The sequence below is a fragment of the Haliaeetus albicilla genome, chromosome 5 (genome assembly GCF_947461875.1).
Source record: "Haliaeetus albicilla chromosome 5, bHalAlb1.1, whole genome shotgun sequence".
NCBI lineage: Eukaryota > Metazoa > Chordata > Aves > Accipitriformes > Accipitridae > Haliaeetus > Haliaeetus albicilla.
Genome location: NC_091487.1, coordinates 14048718 through 14069728, shown reverse-complemented (window position 1 = coordinate 14069728; position 21011 = coordinate 14048718). Strand labels below are relative to the sequence as shown.

Here is a 21011-nt window from a genome sequence, read left to right as displayed (position 1 = left end):
TGCTGGTAGCGGCAAGGACAAGCACCCATGGAAAGGACAGGATCACAGCCTTCTCCAGCAGCAGCCACACGCGCTGAAACTCAGCTTGCACCGCACATCTGCAGGCACCAGGCTTCCAGCCCCTTCAAATCCCCGCTGAGATGAAGAGTGCAGAGCAGGAGGGCTGCGGGGCAGGGCTGGCCAGGCAAAGCAAGCTGGGACCATAATGGAAATACTGATGGGAGGCAGGATAAGAAGCGGTTGCCAATTTTGGTTACCCTCTGTTTACACCACAGCCTCTGTGTCAGGCTAGGCTAGTAATCTATAGACCACATAGGTAACTGCATCATGGAACAGCTGAGTAAGGGAACTATAGAAAGGTCACCCACCATAGAGGAGAAGGACAATAGTCAGATTGAGGAAGGCAGCATAATCTTTATTATGGTTTTGATATTAACTTGCTAAGTTGGCCAGGAGAGTTGAGGAACAGCTTGCTAAGGACACGGGAAGTTGAGTAGGAGATTGTGGAGTGCCAGCAGCACTGAAGTAAATTAACAAAACACTGAAGCTCGCTGACATGAGCGCTGATATAAAGAAGTTCATGGAGGTTCCCACACCAAAGCTCTTCCTTTGGGAGAACTTAAGTATGTTTTTCACTGAAGAACCAGTGAAGTCTGAAATGTCAGAAGAATTCTCATTCTTCCTCTTCTTTTCCAGAAGTACAACCCACATACCGAAACAGTATCTGTGAATAAACTGGTATTCAGCCCCTGCATCACAAAGGATGTCGCATTGCTGAGCAAACCCGGGTATTTACACAGCTGCCAAAATCAGATGAGAAAAATGGAGGAAGGGGAAATGGAGGAGGAGGAACCCAAGTTGCAGCAGGCTAGCTCAGCTACCTGGTGTGCCAGGCTAGCGAATGGACAGACTGACTCACTGGATCCAGTGCTGTAGGAAGAAGGAATGAAACTGTGTTTATTGAGGAAATCAGGCTTCCAAGGTCTAATAACATACTTGGAGGGACCAGCGAGAATGTACAATAATCCTTTTCTTTGTTACAGACATGGATTTCCAGAAGAAAACAAAAAAGTTAAACTGTTAGAGGGTTAGAGTATAAGAGGACATTTATAGATTTCTCTATTAACCACTTAGTAAGGACAGACGTAAGTTGTCAGCTTTCCAGGGTGGAGGGAAGTTATTAGATGGCATCTGAACTCCTGACTCCCAAAATACCGTCCTGCTTGGAGAAAGGCATGGTGATTAAGTTTTTTGATGATACAGAATTATTGAGGATAGCCAGAAGTTTATAGGTGGAGGGGACAGGCAGGAAGATTTAACTGTTCCAGCGGGTAGAAATGACAGATGAAAGTTAATGTCAATAGCACAAAGTAAGACACATAGGGAGTGAAGCAACCCCAGATACATGTTCCAGGTATATCCCCCTTAATGCCATCAGTGGCAACTTCTATATAGCTGGAGTATCATGTGCTTCCCAAATGTCAAGTTGGTGCCCCTTGAATGACAGAGGAAAAAAGTTAGAATTTTTCTGAAAGCGGTTAGTAACAAATATCACTATAAGGTCCCCATGTCTTCACTGACACATACTCCCAACTCCTATTCACAGAAAGGGGTATAATATAGAGAAGACCAAGAAAAGTGATCAGGAATATTAACAACCTTGGCAAGCAGCAATTAAAATTCTGTAATTTTAATGTAATTCCCTGAAGAACTTACAGTGAGGAAAAGGATGAGAAACATGAATACTGTTGAAAAGGTGAGTGAGAAAGGACCACCCAGTTCCTCCAGGAGCACATCCATGCTGCTGATCAGGCAGCGAGCAGAAGACTAAAGGAAGGGTTTCTCCACGCCACAGTTCAGCTCTGCCAGTTAGCTACACTGAGTATTAGATCCTAAGAATAGAAATGCATTCAGAAAAGGTTTAGACAAAGCCCTTGAATAAAGGTCAAACAGCAGCTGCTAAAATAATGATACAAATATACAAAAATATACACATACTCCGTTGCATATTTAAAACCTCTGCTACCAGCAATTATCAGAAGGTATTAGATAAGACATTGAGCTAAAGGCACCCTTGTGTGCTCCAGAAAGTATCATTTACTACTGCATGCCAGTCCTCCCTGCTTCCACAGTCCTGTGCACGCAGAGCATCTACACCTAATCTGGCATGAAGAGAAACCAGTCCTGAACTACACACATACACGCACCAAGCATTCTCCATTGCAGACTTAGGCACACGTGGCCCAGGAAGTTAATTCTAAGCCTAGACCAAAGGTTCATATAATCATAGCTCACTCTAATCTAATTTCTCAGGGTTACATATGCAAATATCCTTTATTAAAAAGTATCAATAGTCTAAAATAGTGCATCCAATTGCTTCATTTTCACATTCATCCTCTTGGTCTAAGGAGCATGCACCGACGCTAATTCAGCACACACAAACATCCTTCTACTTCTGCAGAAAACTCCAGTCGTTCAAATGAACAAACAAAACACCAATGCAGCAGGCGGAGCTAGTCCGTTAGCTTTCTTTTGCCAGCTTGCATAGTCTCTTAACCCTTGAATAAGGACCAATAGCGTCATCAAACACAAAGTCCCACAGAACTCGAATCCAGGACTGGTGATGTGGGAGGTTATCGTAATATTCTGCTGCAATCTTTTTCACCTGGAAGAAGAAGAGAGAGAACGAGCTGTTTAGCTGCACAGGGTCGGGTGTGTTTCAGTCTTCACATTCAGATCTGATAGCACAGCCATAACCTGAAGTTACTTGTTATTGCTTGTGAGCTTCTGAAGTTCAGCCAAATGAGATGTACTTAAATACATTTAGATACTTCTTAGCAGATTTCTGATGTAAGTTTTGCCTCACAATGTCAGGATTTGAAAGATGATGGATCACTGCCTTCAGTCAGAACTATTTTCTCTCATTTCGGAGGTGGGGGGATCTCCACAATGAGATGACTAATCCACCTTATACATTGCCAAGACTCCAACACGCTGTATTTAAAGCCCCGTTTGCTACTCGTAATATTCATCTGCTGAGGGTTCCGTGTAGGAGAGAAATACCAATTGAGAAAATGCCAGACACAGCCTTGCCTACACTTCATTTTCTTTCCTCCATTCTGCTACTGTGATACAAATCTGCGAGACGGGTTCCTCCAGCAGGCAGAGGAAATTGCAGGGGTCGTCCATTCTCCTCAGTCTGGTGTTAAAAATGATGCAAGATTCATTATTAGATCACAAGTCTAATACAATTTCATCCCTGTTACAAATCCCCAAGTCTTAAGACTGTTGCCATCAGAGAAGCACTGTGCATCGTTGCGGGTGGTGCTTGTAGTGGGAGTAAGGCCAGAACCAGAGGACAAAGAGGTTTCAGATCTGGCAGGTTCAGGGGACTATAGGGATTCCCAGGATTCCCAGGTTATCAGTAGTCCCTGCGCCAGCTAGATTCTCTGCTTTTTGAACACACTTATGAAGCAGCAGAGTCTGTTAACTATTGTTGCCTTGCACATAAACTGCTTGGGCATGGTTTTATTACAGCCCCACCTCCTAGACAAACAAAGCTCTATTCTAGAGTAGGTTGTCTTGCTGGACAGCTTGACTTCTCTCTTTAAAATCCCTGCAGAATTTTAAAGCCAGCTATGCTGAGCACAGCACGGACTTCCAGTGAAGAGCAAAAGGGTTACACAGAAATTGCCATCTGGGAGGAGGATCTCATCAGCATCCAAGGTGTAATGGTGGAAACTTAACACAGCATTTTGACTGTGAAAAGGTAAGAATCCCAACAAAAGTTACATTATAAACCAGTACAGCTCCCTGCTAGTTTCCTCGTTAATTCAGCTTCCTTACAGATACTTCCCTGTGAGGTAGGTTGGGTAACGTACAAGTTTCATTAAGATCTTTTACCTCTGTACCTCAGCCCCTACGCGTTCCTTCTGCTCATGGCATGGTAGTGCTGCGTTGGAGGTGGAAGATTCAGTTCAGGTCTGATTGTATTCTGCCTTTCACTGAATACCTCTGACTTCCTAATAATTCCCTATATCCTGCTTTGAAGTGTTGGTCTGTACTTCAAATGTTGTTCATTTTCAATGGGATTCAGTCAATATCAGCATTTCCCCTTAGAGGTGTTTGTTAACGACTGGAAGAAGGGTGATTTCCAGGCACGGGGTAAGATCTCTGGAGAAGCAAATTTAGTTCACTGTGCTCCTTCTGTAACCACCACAGTCAGAAATAATCTAATCTGGGTTTTGTATCCTCCCTTTTCCCAGCTGGGTGAACTGAAATAGCCAGAGGATGAGATGGAGGACTATTTAGATAGTAAGCTCCCTTGATTCCCTTGAATGAAAGCCACTAATGAGGCCTTATGCAAACACAAAGAGGGTCTCAGATACCCAGCCCCAAAAGCTTCACTCCAGCTCTGACTTGGTCATTCCCTAGCACAGTGCTGCTTACAGACCTTCCTTCCTACCTCCATTTTAGAAGTTCTGCCTGAATTTTGACTTGGAACAGTAATTCAGCCCTCATCTCTACTAGCAAAGTTCATATGGCAAGCCTACCATTCCCCTCTTCTCCAGAACCCCCATATATTTCTTGCCCACAGAAACAATAGACTGAACCAGACATGTTTTCTCAGCTAGTCACATTATTCTGCAGAGCTCTTGATCATGTTAGACTCTGACCACTGAGGGCTTCAGAAAGTCTTTCTGTATTGCCCCTTGCACATGGAAGCGGAAGGCTGGAGATTCACAGAAACCAATTCAGCTCCTAGGAACATCTCGGGCAGCGGCTGTGCCCTCTGGCACCAAAGGCTAACTAAAAAGGACCCCAGTGATGAAGTAGGAAAAAATGGTCTGGAGAAGAGGCCAATAAACAGTCTGTCTATGTTCAACCCAATAGTTTCAGCACTTTCAGCAAACAAGAGCAGCAATGTAGTCTGGGCATAGTGCTGAAGAGCTCAGGTGGACAGAACATACAGGTCTGGAAACTTGCACTTAAATATATTCCATACGCATATTCTGTGGTTGTATTACAGATTTAAAATAGGCACCCAGAATACAAGTATTATTTGATAATTAAGATGATTTATCAAAATAGCCAGCAGTGAATTTTGAAGAAGATCATATTCTGGAAGCAGGCAGCCCAGTCATGGCTGGCAAGCTGCTGCTGGCCAGCGTCAGGTGGTGGAGGAGTTGCTTGTTCACCAAGCGTATCCATCTAGCACGTTCCTGCAGATTACGGTGGCAGCTCATTCTGAATGAGAAGGTCGGTATGGAAACCACAAGAGATGCCAAGGGGCTCGCACTGGAGTGTGTTACCCTAGATCAGCTGCAGGACAGTGACTCACACCTACACACAGCAGGTCTTTGCTCTGCTTGGCTTTGTGCCCAGCAGCACCTCGTGCAGGAAGGCAGGCAGCACTTGTCCCACTGGCAAGTTCCCTGTGCTCTGGGCAGGACAACTGTATGAGATGTACAGAAACAACGGAGAGGAGAAGGTGAACTGCAATAAAATATTTGTGACAAAGGAATGGGGAAAAGGGAAAATTTAATGAACGCAGTTAGAGGGACGACTTCTGAACAGTTTTCTTATGGAAAAGACAAGGAGGTTTCTTAGGTGCATGTTCCCATTTTGCTATCACATGGCAGGCAAGAATTTTAAAAGTGGCTTCTCTTTTACAATGGATCTACGCAAAAGTTTCCCCGACAAAACCAGCTCATCTATTGTAATTTCTTTCAGCATCTCCATATGTAAAACAAAATTATCTCCTCCTACCAGAAAATCGGGGCAGGGGAGGGAAGGCAGAAAGTAATGGGGTTTTAATGCAGATTCCCTTTTAAATGCAACATTAAACTACATCTGTTAAGTATGTTTGAGGCTGGAAGAGTCATCCTCCACGTTGCATGCTGGGTGCAGTACAAAACCTGCGGATGGCAGTTTCCAGGTAGCAAGTTTTGCAGCCAGATCATAGATCATCTCAAAGAGGATGGCACTGTGACAAAGTATTCCTAAATCCTGTGCCTGATTTCCCCCTCAAGCTCTCCATATTGCATTGGAGATTCTCCATTTGCTTCAATTCCTCCCTCCCTTCCTCCTTACAGATCTCAACTGTCTTAACTCATTGCTAGTTTGTGAATAGAAGTTATCATGGAAGGATAACAAGAGATTGCAAAGTCTGCAAGAAGCTTATTAGGCACTTGGCACCTGGTATATTGAGGCTTTTCTTCAAGTAGCTCAAGGTGGTAGGTAAGAAATCACATCTTTTAGACTGAAACTTTGCTTCTGGTTTTGTGCTTGTAGAGCACAGCAACAGGACCCCAATCCTACTCCATTGTATGATAGGCGCAAGAGTAAAATGCAACCCAATATTTCACCACGGCTGTTTTAGACCCTTTGTCCTAGGGCTATACAGAAGCTAGAGATCCTTATGATAAGAAGCTGGAAAATTATGTTTAGAATGCTGGAAGGCATATTATGGAAGTTCCCTCTATAGTCCTTGACTGGGGGGAGCACTCAAGCTAGTCCTCCTAGCCATCACAGGGTTAATGAAATCTGCAATTCAACACCAGCACATCTACCATGTTTTCCAGTCTTGTCTGTCTAATAAATCTGGTTTCATACCATGTCTTTTCCTTTTCCCACAAGCTTAATGAGTAACTAGTTTGCCTCTGGTAATGCTGCAGTTCTTACTGCAGTTTGTAGGAAGAGTACTGGGTTCCTCCTCCCATCCCCTCTCTCCGTAAGTATATTCAATCCTTCAGATAATGAAGGATGGATCTTTTTACTCATTTGGTAAACAATTTTATAGTTCTAAGGCTTCATGCAAAGAGTAATCTAGTCCTAAGTCTATAGGGGTTTTTTTTAGAGCAGGTCCTTCATTATAATGTTAAATTTCATGGTCTCTTGTGTAATCTCTCATTATACTAGTGGGACAAATTCTTACTGCACACTCATGTCACTCATCTTTAGTACCTATAAGCTGACAGCACAGCCTGATTCTTCCTCTTTCAAATCTGTCACACTTCTAGGGTAAAGGTCTTTCCAGTGGCAAACACATTACTCGGAACATTCTGAATGACACACCTGTAACAAAGGACAAAGCTGAATTCACTTTTCTGATAAGCAAGTGGAAGAGCCAGCTACTTTTCAAGATTAAGATCCAGTTATTCTCTGATCCTATTTCTCCCCTGCTCTCCCCTGCTCTCAATCATGCAGAAACCAAATAAAGATCTATATTCCACTTTCTACTTGCCAATAATTAAAAATAAAAATAGCTATACCAAGAGGTCATCTATATTATACAATTCAACTATTAGAAGTTCAAGTGCCCAAGAGACTAGATCTGAAAAAACTAGACCTTTTCCGAGTGAAGAATTTGCTGGGAGGTTAAGCAGAGGAGAGTGAGGGGAGGTTTCTATCGCTACCTGTTATGATGTTCAAACTTTAAAGCTATCCAGAGAAGATCTGTCCCCTTATCTCCTTCCACCAAAGAGGCAGAGAATTTTTCTTCTCAATTCGCAGAAAAGAATAACCAACTTGTTTTAATGGACAAGGGATTTTCTACAGTAATGGTTTTGCCAAAGGCTTTTCACTTCCTAATAGATTTTCACTTGTAACTGATCACTCGTCAAAGACTCAAAGTTTTCCGTAGAGTTCTGTCAGGCAACAGCAATTGACAAGCCTCATATCTCCTCCACCAGCAGTGCAAGTCTCAGTTACCCAAGAGCTAGAAACACATGAACACAAGCCCATGAAATTCAACTAATAACTCTATCCTCTTTGCACAGGAGGGCAGACACTTCCAGCTGCTGCACTGCCTCGAGGAATTAGGCTGAACTATTTGTGGTGTGGGTGGGGAAGAGCTTTTCAGGTCTCAATCAGGTCTGGAGCAACAGTCCCAGCAAGTTCAATTAGTCACTCACCTCCCTTGTGTAAGATACAGAGCTAACCTCCTTCTCTTCTTCTATTTACATTTCAGTAATCTAAGTATCTAAGCCTATCTAACAAGTTTGAACATTTGAGACTAAAACTAAACTCATGCACTTCCCAGCTGAGCTATCGGGTGTATCAGCAATGGGAGTGCCTGACAGGAGAACTTCACCTGCGAACGTGGGCTGCTTTACCAGCGGCTCTGAACCCACCAGGAACGGCCAGCTTCTCCCGGACAGAACTTCAGCAGTAAAGGAGGTGTGTTAAAACACAACTGCAGGCTAGGTAGAGGCTCTCCACGCTCTTCTACACCACAAGAAACTCTCCTCTTGTTTTGAGCCTTCTCTCAGACAGCGTTTCTGTGATGAACGACATTAACTCATAAAGCAGGCTTTGCCTGGATATACCACTGTAAAAGTTGTGCGTGTTATGCAGTAGTGGGGAGGTCACAGCTCCTGAACCTCAGACTCCTCAGCTCTACCTCCGCCTCATGAGGATGTTGCAGTAGTAGCCGCCAACTTTGCATCAGACCAGAGACAGAAGATGTTTCCTTCCTACTATGCCAGAGGATTTGTATGTAAGAGTAAGTACTTCGAAGTCACGTACCCCTAACGCTGTGAGCACCTGCTGAGGAACCCTTGTATTAAAACCCAGGAGAGCAGCTACATACCTGGAGGGAAACTGAAAACCATTCCTAGACACCTGGGCTTTGCAAATTTGATTCCCACAACTGATAAAACGTAAACAAAAAGGAGCTTGACTTTCAAAAGAGGAAAGCCACAGCACTTTCCCAATGACAGATCAGGTATCCTCAGTTTCTGTGGGTGGGGCAGCAGAGCTAAAACAAGTCATGTAGAGTGGGGCTTTATTTTCTGGTGCTATTTGTGTCAGGCTGGAACATGCCCCAATACTTATGTCACCTCAAAAATAGAAAGACTTTTGTTTGATGTTAATCAAGCAATATAGTTAGCAGATTGATCATTAAACAAATTCCAAGTAGTAACTGCCACCTGCCTCACTGTAGATGGGCCTTTAAACTTTCAAAGAGACAAAACCTGGTGGCTGAGGGAAGGAAACGGAGAAATTTAGAGCATTGTTGGAGGATTTTATCATGCAAAAAGTATTCCTCAAGGCCTCTGAGGATCAGATGTTCTTGTTTCCATCAAATAAACTAAATATTACAGCAGCTTGGCAGCCATTTCTCTCAATCTCCTGCTTAAAATGAAAGAATTCAAAACAAATCCAAAAAGCTTGCTTTTTTTTTTGCTTTTTTTTTTTTTCTTTTTAAAATTGATCTGTTGCTATGATTTGGAGTGATTTCTTTGAGACAGTTTAGCAGCTTTTATAAAAATCCAATTCACTCATGCTCATGCCATACTTACCATTGGCAATCTGCATCCGGGAATGCTGGGGAAGTCGTGATGCTCCATGTGGTAGCCTACATTAAAGGTGAGCCAGTTCAGAGGTCCATAATAAGAGTATGTCTCATACCCTTTTAAGAACATGTAGTGTTCTGCTATGAAGTGCCCAGAAATGGGATGTACACCCATGCAAAGAATCGTACCTGCTATTAAGTAAATAATAGGTTTGAGCCCCCAAAGGTAGTAAATTATAAGGTCTATAGAAAACTGGACGAGAGCATTAAAAATTTCCATCCGTGTAATTGCTTTGGGGTTCACATACAGTGGTCTCAGACTATAGAACAGCGGTTGGAGGAAAAGCCAAAGCAGTTTCCGAAGTGGTGTACAGAAAAACCAACCCTCAAAGTCTGTGGGAATGTCCACATCCAGGCTATCCCCACCAAGGTACCGATGATGGTCAATGTGGTATTTCTTGAAGGAGGCAGAATAAGGGATGCCAATCGGCAAGTTGGCAAAGACTGCAAACCATCGGTTCCACTTGGCCTGCTTATTCCCAAAGGCGACGTTGTGTGAAATATCATGGATGGCTAGGGTCAGTGAATGGTTGATGCAACCCCCAAAACCATAAGCCCAGAAGAAAATCCATTTCCAAGATAAGTCTTTCACCAGGTAGCATGCTAGAAACTGCGTGAAAACCATTCCAGATACAATCCACTTTAAATGTGGATCTGGTCCCATCAGAGTCTTGATCTCTGGATATTTTGCTAAAGAGAAAAATGCAGAGAAAAATCTCATTAGATCACAGTTAAGTAAACATAATCACCACTGGGACTCTATTTTTATCACCCTATGTTTGAGGCCCTACTTTTAGAAAATAGCAATTCCAAAGAACGGTTGCCACTACAGTGAGAGCTTTACTAATGTACAGGTTCCATTCTCACTTCCAGCAACATGTCCAATTGTGATTGACATATAGAGAGATATACAGACACACAAAAAAAAAAAAATTACCCTGATGGTCAATATGTGGCATCATGTGCCTTCACAACGATGAGTACTGCTTCACAATGATGAGTATTAGTATGCCAAAACCCACCAGATTTAAGCTCTAAGAAGCACCTTCTCTTGAGTTTTTAATTTCCATTTTTATTTTGCCGAGTCCAGATGCTGTTTTCCACAAAAGGGATGCAGCTGCCTTCTTTGTAGCCCTTTTCACACTGTTGCTTCAGACATACTAGCAGAGAAAAGAGGGCTGAGCAACAGGCTTGCCAGGTTTTGCTCTGTGGTTAGATGACAAATGTAGCATTAAAAAAAATTCCTAAGTATTTGAGTGTTCACCAGTGCTTACAACATGTACAACTCTTTGCACATGGTAACATTACAAGAAAGTCAGCAATATTATCAGGCATTTGTAAGACACAGAAATTTTTTCTCTATTCCCATTAATTAGCCTGTTTCCAAGTCACATACCAAAACCAGGGATGAAAGTCACATAGATAATCACACAACAGCTTCATGCAGCCTCACAAATACCACAATACAGCATCAGAGAAACATGGGCTAAGCTTGCCAGGTCTGACGTGTGTTAGGCCAGGACCAGCTTGCTGATCTTTGGTTCTACTGGCCATTCATTTGTCCTTTTAAGAAAAAGAAAATACACAGAAGTACAGCTTATCTTCTAGGTGCTGTTCATTGCTTCAGGTGTCTTCTTTATGAACTCACACTTGTCATTTCCAGTATTAACTTGCACATGAATTTTTTCACTGTTTTATGGCTTTTACCCACCTACTGGCCTCCCTCCTTTAACTCATACTCTGCATTTCTCAATAATTACAGCTTACACAGATAAGACTGTAGGACAAGTCACTCATTCTGAACCCTGAGGTTACACAGCATGTCCCTGTAAGTTTAATAGGCCCATTTTATGAATATAAAAGTAAATATCATCTGACTGTCACAGTATAATACCAATGCAATAAAATCAGATTATAATGATTTGCAATCATGCAGCTGTATATATGATAAACAAACGCTGGAGACAATACACGTAACTTCATGTGACCTTGTAAGCAGTGGCAGGTACTGAGTGCAGGACGTAGAGAAGGTTTTTATAGAAGTGAACCCTGAGAAGTTTGCAGAAGCTCAGAGAGATGAAGCACTACTTAAAGAAGCAGGTTGATGTGATCATGCCCTGCAACCCTTCCAACAACTTTTGAGCCTGTTGGCCAACTTCAGTCCAACTTGAGAGAGGTTAGAGACAATAAAGATCAGACAAGTGCTGTGAAAGATGACGAGAAAAGAGATATTCTCAATTCTTTCTCTTGTGAGGATGAAGGGGCAAAAATCACCACGAGGAGATGTCGTGGTTTAACCCCAGCTGGCAACTAAGCACCACACAGCTGCTCACTCACTCCCCCCCACCCAGGTGGGATGGGGGAGAGAATTGGGGGGGGGGGAGTAAAACTCATGAGTTGATATAAAGACAGTTTGACAGGACAGAAATAGAAAAAGAAGGGAAAATACTACTAATAATAATAATAGAATATACAAAACAAGTGATGCACACAATACAATTGCTCACCACTTGCTGATGGATGCCCAGCCAATCCCTGAGCTGCAGTGCTCCCCCAGCCAACTCCCCCCAGTTTATATACTGGGCATGACATCACATGGTATGGAATAGCCCTTTGGCTCATTTGGGTCAGCTGTCCTTGCTGCATTCCCTCCCAGTTTCTTGTGCACTCCCAGCCTCTGCTGGCAGGGCAGTTTGAAACACTGAAAAGTCCTTGACTTGGTATAAACAGTGCTTAGCAACAACTAAAACATCAGCGTGTTATCAACATTATTCGCATCCTAAATCCAAAACACAGCACTATACCAGCTACTAAGAAGAAAATTAGCTTTATTCCAGCTGAAACCAGGACAGGAGTATTCAGACAAGAGAGAGATTTTCTAAGTGGTGGGGAAGTTCTAGTAAAAGCTCATGTCTTTCTGAAGTCAGCCAAACTTTTTGATAAAAATCTCTGGAAAGCCTGGGGGGGTTGTTTTGCTGTTTTGGTTTTGTCCTTGTTTTCACAGGTTTTGAAATTACGGTTTTCACACTAGAAATGCTAACGTGCTCGAAATCATTCTCTGGTACCTACACAGGTACCAACATTTTTTTACACAAAGTGCTGGGATATCCACTCTAAAGAATAACTTGATATAATGACCTGGTCAGAAAATCTGTTACAGAAATACAATTTTATGTAGCTTAATGTCCTGCTTAGGGGCATCTGTCCAAAACCCAGAAAACCCTTTAATAAATCAAGCCACTTCAAATTTTCAGTCATGCAGTTGGTAGAGATAAGTTACTGCAGTCAACAGAAGAGATGAAGAAATGTAAAACAACCAAATCTGTTCCTCAGCCTGGTCAAATTGAGGCCACTTTGACCAAAAAAAAAAAGTTTTAATGGGATGGGAAAATGACTAAGAGATGCTTTATATTGTAGTTTGAGAACAATGAAAGTTTTCAACCTATTTCTTTTTGTGGCAGCTAACAAGGATTGCAGATTACATTTAAGAGGTTTCAGAGTAGTAACTGCCAACTGGCAGCAACAGTGTCTGCAAGCAGCAATGCAGGTAGATCGCATTTGTCGCAGGTGACAGCTATTAAGTAACTTGCTAGGGTTTAATATTAAATTCAACACATGATTAACTCCTCTCCACCATGAAATCTTTGCATACTAGTTAAACCACAACACTGTGTCTGTTTATCATTAATACTGATAAACCCTTCCCATTTCCATGGCATGTAGAAACCTCAGGGAGGCTGACAGGTGGGACTGCTAGGCTCACTGGAGGCCAAAAGCCTCACTGGCACAGTAGCCTGCCAGAGATCGTTTGGTTCAGGAGCACTTCACATGCAAAATGTTGAATGCTGACCCTTTCAAAACCTGAGGCCAAGCACTTTTCAGTGAGACACACTTAATCTCAGATTAAGCGATCCTGATGACAGAAGTTTATATATAACGTGCTGATGCAAAGATGGAACAACATAAACATGTATCTCATTTTTCCCTCGTGTTCATGCCTTGCAGTTAGCTGAAGGAATACTAGTAAGGCAAGATAGAGCACTTACAGTTGAAAAACCTGGACAACCCTGTAAGGCTGCTGTGACAAGTGTCCATAGGCGCTGTGCAAACCAGACATCAGCCATCTGCACGTCCCAAAGGCAACAGAGAATCAGAGACAGGGCTACTGTGCAGTGCTGAACCAGGAGCCATAAAGGATTATCAGACCTGTGGCAACCACACAATAAAGACACCTACTCTCTACTCTTGAGACTGTTAGAGTTTCACACTATGAGGCATCTGAAGGGAGATTTTCATCATGCTGCTCTTTCTTGATTTTCTTCCATTTTGGTCTTCCTGAGCACTTTTCCATTATAAAAATGATGAGCTTCTATATGGCCAGAGTCCATTGCTTCCCAACAAGCACTGGGTCAGGGCTAATACATGACAATGGGCATAAAATGTAATCTATACTGAGCTCTTTGTTATGCACAATCATGGCATGGAGGGGGCACAGGAACAGAAGAAAAAAAACCAAACCATCATTCAGCCCTTCTAGATAACGTCTTGTGTCCACCCCTCCCTTATGTGACCACATGGGACCAGGATTTGCCCTTTAGAGTACAACGGGACCAGGATGGTTCCAGCTACTCTGATGTCTCCACAGCACATTCTCCAGCCTCCAGGTTATTGAGAAAGTCTGTTAGCTCAGCCCAGCAGACAGCTTATCCACATACACTGCTTCTAGTTGTCCAGACTGAGCCAATGTACTGGCATTTGGAGTGTGGGGATACTGGTGTAGATGTACAGCAGTGCAGAAGCATGACTTTTCTGTCTCCAAGGTCAGCACACTGCAAAAGCAGTGCAGGCACTTTAGTACAGTGGGTAGATGTAGTTAATAATTCTGCCCAGCCAGCTCCATGGTCTCTATACCATTACCTCAGAGCAGCTGAAATCTGTACCACGACGATGAAAGACAGCATCTCCCACTTGTACAACAGTGTGGATGAAAGAACAGCAGTCAAGAGAGAACAAATGCTGCAAGTATATTTTCAGAAGCATTCACGATTCTGAAACAACTCATTTACTGAATTAATGTTTCACGGAGATCACTCCACTGGTGTGTGCAAGCATCAGCCACCTTTCTAGAGGCATGCCTCACTGAAACGCTACTGGCAAATTACCCTGACTACACTTTTGTTGCCCTGATGTTCCTCTCTGGAGATCCAGGAGCACTTGCCATAGCCCTACAGTGATCCTCAGTTATGGCTGGAGTAATTGTTCCTGGAGAAGCCGTCAGTCGCTAGGTCCTGGTGTTCCTCCTCCTCAGGAGACAGCAAATATCTTGTTCTAAACCCTCATTCATCCTCTATTCCCACTGACAATGTTCCTGAGATGACTCAGGAGAGCCCCAGTTAGACCTCAGTGATGGCACCAGACACAATTTCTCATTGATGTGACACCACATACTTAGCACTTGCACATTTTGGCATACATGGGATTTGGATGCGGGCAAGAGCAGGAGCTGTCCACAAACACAGGGGTGATAGAGGTTTAAAGGAGCAGCAGCCCTGCCCACATCCATGAGAAGCTAGTTGTAACAAAAGAAGAAATTTACTTTCTTCATCTTCTTTTATTTTGACCACAAGCGCAGCATACAGGTATAGTCAAAGTAGAGATAATATCAGTATAAGACTTTCAGAAGGCCTGTTAAAGAGAAAGGGGGGAAAAAAAAAAAAAAAAATCTCTGTGATGCTGCTGTCCCGGACTACGTTCTATCAACTATGAGTCCCTGCCAGAACAAATAAGAGACACCAGGCACAGGATGTTAGCTTCAGTACCCCGTGCCCTATGCTGGAGCTGTATTTGTACCAAAAAAAATAAAAAACCAAAAGAAGTCTGTTTGCTGACACGATAGTGTTTTGCCTTTTAGCAGCTCAGCTCATGAACATGCTCATAAACAGCACAGCGCACTTGAGCCCTCAGCACAGGAAAGACATGGACCTGTTGCAGCAGGTCCAGAGGAGGGACACAAAAATGATCAGAGCGATGGAACACCTCTTCCATGAAGAAAGGCTGAGAGAGTTGGGGTTGTTCAGCCTGCAGAAGAGAAGGCTCCGGGGAGACCTTATTGCAGCCTTTAAATACTTAAAGGGGGCTTATAAGAAAGGTGGGAACAGACCTTTTAGTAGGGTCTGTTGCAATAGGACAAGGGGTAAAGGTTTTGAACTAAAAGAGGGTAGATTCAGACTAGATATAAGGGATAAATGTAAGAGTGGTGAAACACTGGCACAGGTCACCCGGAGAGGTGGCAGATGCCCCCCATCCCTGGAAACATTCAAGCTCAGGTTGGACGGGGCTCTGAGCAACCTGATCTAGTTGAAGATGTCCCTGCTCATTGCAGGGGGGTTGGACTAGATGACCTTTAAAGGTCCCTTCCAACCCAAACCATTCTGTGATTAATTCAAACCACACATGAGCCAGGACACACGTAGGACACACACAGAGGACAACATACATGACAAAAGCTTCTGGCTTTGCATAGTCTCCTGCCCCCTCCAGTATGCAAATTAATAAGAAACCTTTATGGCCCAACTAACTACACTGAAGTTTTATGTATCCATTGTGCAAAGACAAGGGTCTTAATGTTGTGTTTGCCACCCACAAGCTCCTAAATTGGTTTGTGCTAGCTGGTCCAAGGGAGCCGGGTCACCCAGAAGCAGCCACCAGAGGCAAAGCACCACAGTAGTGGCACATTGCTGGTGTGGACAGAGATGGATGATGTCAGCACATCACTACGACAGCAGCTATGACCTGTTTATTTATGCTTGTTTATTAGCTGGTTCAGAGTAAAGGGATGTAGGAATGCTAGAAAGAGGGCTTCCGACTCCCTCTGAAAAAAACCTGCAACATGGAGTAAACTGAAGCCTTCAGTTGCACTTAATACATTGTCAGCACAAGCTCCTAAACCAGTGACTTTCTGCTCATGTGATTTATTTTATAGGTGATCCCCACAGGGAACTGGCGTGAGCACTGAGATCGCAGCTATTCTGAATGCGCTCATCAGAGAACGTGCACATCAGTGGCAGCACTGTGCCCACGTACCGCAGCATAAAGGGGAAACAAACTCATAGTTTCTTTGTCAGAAGCATGTGTAATTCAGAGCTTTGATTTAAGCTAAGGAGATACACATCTTGCACATTTCAGCAGGTACAATTTATCAGAATTTTCATAAATGTGAGGTTTAAGTAGGCAACAGAAGAGTCAGCTGGAAGAAATAGCAGACTAATCTCTAAATAAGCGAGCAGAGCTGGAAGCTATTATACTCAAATAGGCTAAATGCTAAAATAAAATGGATTTTGGCTTTTTTATTTTGTTCTACCTTCACTCTGCCCCTGCCCCCTGCCCCCTCCCTCCCCCCAAGGCTAACGTCTCAGTCTTTCTATAGGATAAAGCACATATAAAACACTTGCACCATCTCCACTCCAAAATAACTTGCCAAAGAACCAGCTATATTATTATTAATTATTCTTGGATGTTAGATCATATTCAGACACTCCTAGCCTACCCTGAGCAACACTGATTCAGCCCTCATCTTCAGCAGCAAACAAGTGCTTCCCTAAGGATCCTGTGAGGCAAGATGTTTTCTCACAAACCTACAGTAATTTTACAAAGTTAGATCCGACCCACAGCACAAATAAGATCTCATTCTTTCCATCCCACAACAAATTTCTCATTACTTGCATTTGGAAAACTGTTTGCAGGTGAAATGACCATTCGTTGTGTGCTTATGGTGTTACCAGCAATTGAGCAATGATTTTTTCATCTTCTCTCAAGAATGAAAACACACCAACACTTCCCACTGTGCAAGACCATAGCTCTCCAAGGGTTTCAATCCAACAGACCCCTCCTGCCACTGAAGTAGAAATCTTATTTCTACTAGAAGTAGATATCCCCTTTACATTACACCCTACATTATTTCTCCCTCTAATAGCATTTGTATAACTATACAGCAAGGCTAAGCAGATCCAGATGAAAAAACTGTCCCATCAGGCTAGTTTTTAGCCAGGTCTTTCCCTAACACAGCTCACTGCAGCATTACACAAATCTCAGTCCTGACACGAGGCAGTAACAGGTTTTTCATAAACAAGAGGGTGAGAGAACAGCAATGAAACAATTCAATTTCATAAACTGAAGGGCGTGAATAACGTGTTCAGGAACACAAATAATGTGATCAGGGTCGAAGTGCCAGCTTGGCAAGAGATCTCCACGGTAACTTAGAAGCAGTTGGCACCTAGACAGTACCAAGCACAAGCTACATTTTAATACCTAGAGTCTGAGAGCAAGATACTACAAAGAAGTAAGAGAGAAAGTATCATCCCTCCCTTGCACAAAATGTCGATCTATTTGCTGGTATAATTATAGCCATTAGGAATCACATCCCTAGTAGGTTCATCTAGTGCAACAGTGTCCTGCCATAAGCCAGCTTCCAGTCAGCCCAGTTGATACACACAGCTCATAGCTCTGCTGCTCAACTGGAACCGGTTGCCCAGAGAAGTTGTGGATGCCCCATCCCTGGAAGTGTTCAAGGTCAGGTTAGACAGGGCTTTGAGCAACCTGAGCTAGTGAAATATGTCCCTGCTCATTGTAGGGGGATTGGACTCGCAGAGTTATCATTCAGACATATTGTCACTGACTACAAAAGTCTTATAGACACCTGGGCTACTAACTCTCAAGTCAGGACATACAACTTTGTGACAGTTGCTCTATAGGAACATATTGGGGCAACAGCCCAAGGAAACACCACTTACGTAGAAAGAAACTGCTTATGTGTTTGACAGTTTGCCCATATTTTTTTTCCTAATGGATAATTTCAATTTGCACTTAAATCCAAGTAGTCGTGCCTCAAAGAGACCAACATTTCAAAAAGCTGCAGCCTAAGCAGAAAACAATCAAGTTCCAGTACTTAGCAACCAAATCATTAACCTATTGGGAGGAAAACGCTCCCTTTACCAGTATGGAATGCTGTCCCCAAGGCATTGCTATATACAAACATGTAAAATACATGGATATTTACAGATATTTGTTCATACGTATGTGAGATTCTTACAGTGCACTCCAGCTCAATAGACACTAGACACTTTGGTAAGTACATACTCTAGATACCAGGGGTTTGCTGACCCTCAGGCTTTGAATAATACAGTGGTGATCATTATAGTAATATCATCTGGGATACCATGATAGTTTCAATAACTTTTGGTAATATTTTGGTATTCATGACACTAGTTTCATGATCCGTTCTGCCTTGTCAGACACGGACACAGATTGTTGTGCCCACGTCTTCCATGTCTCTCTTTCCATGTTGTATTTCTCTATGCCCTTCCTTCTGCTCCCACAGCTGGGGCAGGGGGAGCTGCGAGGAAGGAGATGGACCTTGATTCCAATTGCTTGTTCTGAACCCAAAGAGAGTGGAGGCAAAACCCCTGCAAGTATGCAGTTGAAAGGTCCTAAAAAGAGTTCGCTGCAGCAAGGGTAAGGCACTCCAACCACTCCAGTACCTCCTTAGAATACAACTTCCATCATGGTTTGCAGTCCCCACTCTATAGCAAGATCAGGAAAGCAAGAGATTAGCAAGGAGAGAGACCCACCATACACACTCCTACCCGTAGCTCACCAAAACATAGTCCCCTTGACTGAAAGGATGAGTAGTAGCATGACACTAAGAAGCATCATTTTATACAATGACATCATTTGACTCTCTATCATGATTACATAGCAAAATAATTATTATTTTCCTGGATATAATTCAAACCTGGACCAGGATATTCCACCACCACAGCTATACCAGAAATGTTTTTGTAATTTAGATTAATCCTGGATTAATCTGTTAGTTTGTGGAGGAGTTAAGAAACTACAACCCAATATCATAGACCCCGTGCAGCACCTCAGCCACAAGCTCCAGTGCCTTCCTCCATAAAAGATCTTTAACAACTTTATCCTACTCATTAGAGGGAAGAAAAAACCGCAAGCGAACAACCCAAAGAAAAACAGCAAAAAAAAAAAAAATCTTCTTTATTAATAAAATGTTGAAAATATATTCTCAGGAGATACGCAACAATATTCTGCAACGACTCTGAACTTTTAGTTGTTCTCAGAAACTATCTTCAGAAAAACCCAACCCCCCAAACCAAAAGCAAAAACCTCCCAACCCAACACACTCGTGTACGCAGGTGAACGCCGGCTGTACAGTTACAAGACCGTAGCCGGTCCCTGACAAGCAGCGGGGACTTTCTGTGGTTCTCTCGCAAACCCTCACCCACATCCTCATTTATTTTATCGCACTACCAAGACGCTGGGAAAACGTGCCTGCAGGCGGACTCCCAGCCACCCCCCGCCCCGTGCAGACCCGGGAGCGCGGCCGCCCCCCGCCCGCCCCGCCCGGTCCCCCCCCGCCGCCGGCCGCTGCCGCCAGCCCGGGGCGGTGCGGGGCGGACGTCGGACGCTGCCCTGGCCGCCGGGGCGGCGGATCGCCCCGCAATGTCACCTCCCCTGGGACCCAGCTGGGTGCAGCAGGGCTCCGTTCGGCCGCCGGCGGCCCCGCCGTGCCTCTCCGCCGCCTCCGGAAGGCGAGCCTGCGCCGGGAGGCTCGGGGGGAGCAGCAACCCCCCGGGGAAAACACCCCGCCGAGCCCGCCGGGCCGCAGCCCCCGCTCTCCGCAGCCCGGCCGGTGCCCCGAGCCGCTCTCGGCACCGACGTCGGCGGACCCGGCGCGGAAGCCCCGCTCCGCCCGCCCCTCCCCGTCCAGGCGAGCGCTCCAAGCCCGGCCGCCCGCCCCGACGGCGGCCGCTTCTTCCCGAGCCCCTGGACGTACCCAGGATCTCCTTCCTGCGCTGCGTGTGGGGCTGCTCCGTGTAGACCCACTCGAAGTCCTCGCGGGTGACACGGTTCCCCATGGCTCCCGCTGCGCTCCGCGCCGCTCCGCGCTGCCCTTATAGCTCCGCGCCCGGCGGAGGGGCGGCCCCGCCCGCCTCCTGCCTCCGCCCGCCTCTCGCCTCCGGCGGGCACCGGCGCTGCGCCCCGGCGGGGCGGCCGCGGGGGGAGCCTCGGGTCCGCGTGGGACGGGGCGGGGGGAGCTGCGCGGCTCCGCTCGGGTGTGCGGGGAGCTGGGGGAGCTGCAGAGCCCCTCTGGGGTGCGCAAGGAGGGGCCGGGGGAGAGGGGGTGCCCGGGGGCAGGAGACGGAGGGCCGCCTTGCTGTAGGGGGCTCGAAGGCAGCCTGGCGAGGGGAGTGGGGTGGGCCGCGGTTCGCAGGGCAGCAGGATGGCCGTCGAGCTGCTGCCACCACCCTGGGGCCCACTGGGGCTCAACGCCGCCACTACAGCCATCCCCTCCTGGGATGGCCTCGGAGCGCAGGGGGATCACCGGCGCTGCTGGCTGGTTCCCGGGCGCTTCCAGACAGGGCTTTTGGAAAGCAAGGGTAGTCCAAACGCCGTAAATCCAGCGCCACAGCCCTAAGCAGAATGTGACTTAGGGCAAAGCCCAGTCACGTGAGCTCTTCCCAGGGGTGGAAGACCTGGGACGGCGGTGAAGATGACCAACGCCTGACACGCATTTCCTTGGCACCCTGACAAACCTGTGTGAGCTGTCCCAGTAGCATCCCGCCCTTGGTTGCGTCAC

General features: G+C 45.0%; 1 protein-coding gene across 1 annotated transcript; it reads right to left on the bottom strand.

Annotated features, from left to right (window-relative positions):
* Positions 1 to 130: 130 nt before the first annotated feature.
* DEGS2 (delta 4-desaturase, sphingolipid 2) lies at positions 131 to 20295 on the bottom strand. Its single transcript, XM_069783471.1, has 3 exons — positions 20208 to 20295; positions 9306 to 10048; positions 131 to 2665 (listed from the first exon to the last, which is right to left on the bottom strand). Exons 1-3 carry the CDS (start codon positions 20287 to 20289, stop codon positions 2522 to 2524), a joined length of 969 nt encoding a protein of 322 aa, XP_069639572.1. The 5' UTR covers positions 20290 to 20295; the 3' UTR covers positions 131 to 2521.
* Positions 20296 to 21011: the final 716 nt, after the last annotated feature.

Bases quoted from the DNA above. Each gene is read 5' to 3' on its own strand.
- DEGS2 (XM_069783471.1), bottom strand. From the start codon at position 20,289: ATGGGGAACCGTGTCACCCGCGAGGACTTCGAGTGGGTCTACACGGAG. The intron at 10,049-20,207 runs GTACGTCCAGGG...TTTTCTCTTTAG, and splicing joins GCGCAGGAAGGAGATCCTGG to CAAAATATCCAGAGATCAAG. The intron at 2,666-9,305 runs GTAAGTATGGCA...TTCTTCTTCCAG, and splicing joins CCGGATGCAGATTGCCAATG to GTGAAAAAGATTGCAGCAGA.